Source organism: Oryzias latipes, chromosome 24 (genome assembly GCF_002234675.1).
Source record: "Oryzias latipes chromosome 24, ASM223467v1".
In the NCBI taxonomy this organism is placed as follows: domain Eukaryota; kingdom Metazoa; phylum Chordata; class Actinopteri; order Beloniformes; family Adrianichthyidae; genus Oryzias; species Oryzias latipes.
In genome coordinates, this window is record NC_019882.2 from 16,193,280 (window position 1) to 16,197,656 (window position 4,377).

At 40.3% G+C, this 4,377-nt stretch overlaps 1 protein-coding gene across 1 annotated transcript; it reads left to right on the forward strand.

Annotated features, from left to right (window-relative positions):
* Positions 1–1,833: 1,833 nt before the first annotated feature.
* Positions 1,834–4,223, forward strand: nkx2-4 (NK2 homeobox 4). The gene is made up of 2 exons (XM_004083743.4): positions 1,834–2,668; positions 3,054–4,223. The coding sequence occupies exons 1-2, from the start codon at positions 2,251–2,253 to the stop codon at positions 3,695–3,697; spliced, it is 1,062 nt and encodes a 353-aa protein (XP_004083791.1). The 5' UTR covers positions 1,834–2,250; the 3' UTR covers positions 3,698–4,223.
* The last annotated feature ends 154 nt before the right edge of the window (positions 4,224–4,377 follow it).

The window sequence follows — 4,377 nt, forward strand, 5'->3', positions numbered from 1 at the left end:
CTCCCTAAATATGAGTTTTATTTTTAACATTTATTTTATTATTATTATTATTACTATTATTATCATTATTATTAACGTGTGTATTAACAGGGGAAACTAATAAAATATAACAAAATAATCAAAGAAAACATTGGACAATTAGCTTGTGTTTTTTTGTATTCAATGTAAATGGCATTTCTCTTGATTGACCACTCTAAAAGAATACATACAATATTACAAACATGTTGAGTAAAGATGGCAATTAATAGGACTTTTATTATCTTTACAGTTATTCAAAATTCCAAAGATTCAAAGAAACAGAGGACAGAAAAAGATAAATCAGTTATGTAATGTGATGTCATTGTGAATTATTGACTTCCTAAAAATAGCTTTATACCAATATAAATAAATAAATAAACAAATAAATAAATAGATAATACATTTTGCTATTATTTTTAGAGGCAGCACATTCCAGTAATACAAGGTCTATATGGTTGTTTTTTGAGAACATTAGTTTAGACACCAAAAGAAAAAAAAATGAACTCCAATTAAAAAAAAAAAATCAATAAGAGTTTTTTTCAAGTTAAAAATAAACAACAAAAAAGGTTCACATCATAACCCAGAACTAAAATGTGAAATCAACACAAAAGAAAAAATATCTAAAGAACTTTTAATTAAATGATGAGACCAAGTAGAATTTCTCATGCAGACACAGAAACAACTCATATAAATATATATTTCTCCAAAGAATACATTCTGAAATATAAAACACAAGGTAAATCTATACAGATGCAGTTCAATGTTTAAAATGCCTTTTCACATTTACCACTGTTCACAACTCCTCTTCTTTGTTCTTTAGCTTTTTGGTTGTCATTTGAAAAACAACCACGTCAAACTGACCATCAGCAATTAAACGAATACATTTTTTGTGATGCATTATCCTAAAAGTTTGAATTTTTTTGCAATTTATTTAAAGAATCAACTAAGACATTGAACAGATTTCAGATTAAATTGGGGTTTAATTGACTACAAACTAAAGGGCAGGTTATTCCTTTTGTAAATAATATTTTATTTGTAGAAAACCGGGTTGAAAAAAAGTACCCCTAGATTTAACTTTTTGTTTTAAAACATATCTTTGTGGATGAAATTTGAGCAAGTTTGTGTGAGGACAGCGAATTGTGATGGGGATGATTTGGGCTGCATTTGGGAACAATGAAGCCTTCGGTTTCTTTCAGGGCCTTCAGTTAAAGTGCTTCTGCTCCTCTGGGTCAGGGATGTGGCCACCTCACCTCCAGCCCACAGCAGCACCAGCTGGACGCAGTACCAGATGGTCTCTTCAGCAGTGATTCGTTGAAAACAACAGTTTGTCCCATCGGGACACTACAAAGAGAGCGTGTAGGAACGTGATCCTGCGGGTCAGCAGGTGATTGGCTGCTCGGCCTGTGCGCAGTTTTAATGGTCCAGAGGAAGTTTTGACCAATGCGTAAAAACAGAAGAAGAAATCAGAAACCAGACAAATATCACTTTTTCCAGTGTGTTAGAATAAATCCCTTTATCTGCAGATGCAATTAACTTATTTAATAATCCAAAGTCAGTTTTTCCACCATAAAAAAACTATTATGAAAAATAATGAATAAAATAATGTGGAAAAGTTGATCAAATTTCGTTTTTCATTTTTTTAAATCGAAGTTTAGGTTTTTCAGATTATTTACAAGTTATTTAAGAAATAAACATCTGCTTAAAATATGTGAAAAAAAAATCGACAAAAACAAATTTTTAGCACAACAATAAATTCTTTACAAAAAATGTGTTTCGTAGGCTTAACAGTCAGGGAAAAAACTAAATCTAAACCAAAAAACTATACAAAATTACACTTTATAAGTGATATTAATGTGTAGTTGGAGATGGAAGCTAAAAACAATAAAATAAACACAACCTCAGTCTGAGAAGGACCTGGATTACACATGCGCATTTTTATTGCATCAATTAGGAAGTTTTGGGGGCCAAACTTGATCAGCATACAGCAGGTCTGATGCCTCCTGGTTATTGTTGGCTGCTGTCCGCGTCGCTCCGCCCCTCCGCGTTGGTCCAGCGGGATGGGGGCAGCTGGTCTGTTCCTGCCGATCAGCAGGATTTCTTATCAGCGTGACGGAGGAAGCAACAAGCCGGCAGGAGGGAGGGGGGGCTTAGGCAGAACTCCACTTTAGAGACGCATCCATCCAGACGCAGCAAAGGACACGGACGCACCGGAGGGCACGGGGTGGCCGCACCATGTCCTTGAGCCCAAAGAACTCCACTCCCTTCTCTGTTACAGACATCTTGAGCCCGATGGAGGACAGTTACCGCAGGTTCGGAGGGATGGACCCCACGGCGGGGGCCCTGGGAGCGCCGCTGGGCGCCTACAGGCAGCCACAGGTCTCCCAGCAGCAGCAGCAGCATCAGCAGTCTCATCTGCATCACCACCATCACCTGTCCTCCTCCTCATCCTCCTGCTCCTCCTCAGCGGCTCTGGGTCCGGGCGCGCCCTATCACATGCCCCACGGGGTACCCCAGTTCTCCGGGGCGGTCAGCGGTTTCTGCAACGGGGGCATCAGCAATGTGGGGGACCTGCCGACATACCAGGAGACGGTGAGGAGTGGAGGGGCGACGACTGCGTGGTACAGCAACCCAGAGCCCAGATACCCGACAAGTAAGAGGAACTTCCCCCAAAGTTCAACTGCGAACGAACATTTTAACCTGAACCAGCATTCTGCAGCAAAACACGTCAAATCGGATTTATTGCTGTTGGTTGGTGTCAAGCAAATAGCCAATTCAGGCCTTCTAAGATCCCCCCTCCCTCCCCACCCTCAATTTATATTGATTTAAAAATTAACTAATGACTTAATTTATTTTTTAAATGTAAAAAAAAGTAAAAGAAAAATAATTGATTTCTTTATTCGTTAAAAAGAATTAAAGCGACGTTTAAAAAAAAATAAAAGTTGTAAAAACTGTATTTATTTTGCAGGAATTGATCATTTCAGCATCTTAATAAAATTGAAATCGAAATAAATGCTGCATATTTTTTTCTAATGAAGTTTCCAGGTATATGGGCGCCTCCGCCGGGATGAATATGTCCGGGATGGTGGGCGGCCTGGCCGGGATGGACTCCAGCGCCAAATCCGTGGTGACCCTCCACGCAGCGCCGCGCCGGAAGCGGCGCGTGCTCTTCTCGCAGGCGCAGGTGTACGAACTAGAGCGCCGCTTCAAGCAGCAGAAGTACCTTTCCGCCCCGGAGAGGGAACACCTGGCCGGGCTGATCCACCTCACCCCGAACCAGGTGAAGATCTGGTTTCAGAACCACCGGTATAAGCTGAAGCGGCAGGCCAAGGATAAGGCCGCGCAGCAGCCGCAGCACGACAGCGGCGGAGGAGCTGCGAGCGCGACTACCGGACGCTCTTCCTCCGTTTCTCCCGTGCTGTCTAAAAACGCCAAAGGATCCCGGACTGATTCATGCGGCTCCAACAACACCGGGAACCGACAGGGCGGGTCAGGCGACGCCATGACGGCGACCCCGCAGCAGGTGAACCATCTGTCCTCCACAGAGGAGCTGGAGGACTTGTCTCCGAGTCCGCCGATGGGACTACACGATCAGATCCAAATGTCGCAGACGGACGCGGCCCTCATGGATTACACCAACAGCGTCATCGGCTCCAATTTACTATACGGAAGAACTTGGTAGCGAGAAACACAATCCGTGACCCGCAGGGCATCAGTGGAAGGACCATGTTTTTATATAGACAAAAACGGCACATGCGCAAAAAGCCCTTTTATTGTTTTTACGCACACTGGATTTAAACTAAAGGCTGTTTTTAAGTGCAAAAAACTGAAGAACTCAGTCTGAATGATTTTGATGTATTTTATTCTGGTTTTAAATTTACTATTTTTTTTGTTTGTTTTTGTTTTAATGACTGTCGTTTGAAAATGAATGAAACAGAAGCCCTACGTCTAAAACAGGCACGTGCTTCCTTCAATTCTGATGAAATTATTGCAGATTTAAAAGGAATCCAGTTGCTGAAAAATGTGAAAATCATTGGTTTAAAAAAATGAATCTCAACTCCAGCTGTTTTGTTTTCATTTATAAATCAGATTTTTTTTTTAACATTTATTTTCCCACATTTAGGCTCAAGTTAAGTTCTGCTGATCTGTGCTTTTAAATGGACTGGAGCTTTATTGCAATAATAATTGTAAATAAAAGGAAGTTTTGTTGAAATGTCAAACTTTTATGAAGAAACTAACAAAAAAAGCATCAAGGTAAACTTACTGCAAAGCTAATATAGTACACCAGCTGAAAAACTATATATATTTTTTACCTTTATTACTAAATTGACTGACATGGATTTCAAGAAAGATGAACAAATA

Excerpts from the sequence above, each read along its gene's own strand:
- nkx2-4 (XM_004083743.4), top strand. The coding sequence starts at position 2,251 with ATGTCCTTGAGCCCAAAGAACTCCACTCCCTTCTCTGTTACAGACATC. Across the intron at positions 2,669-3,053 it reads AGAGCCCAGATACCCGACAA|TTTCCAGGTATATGGGCGCC; the intron begins GTAAGAGGAACT and ends TTTCTAATGAAG.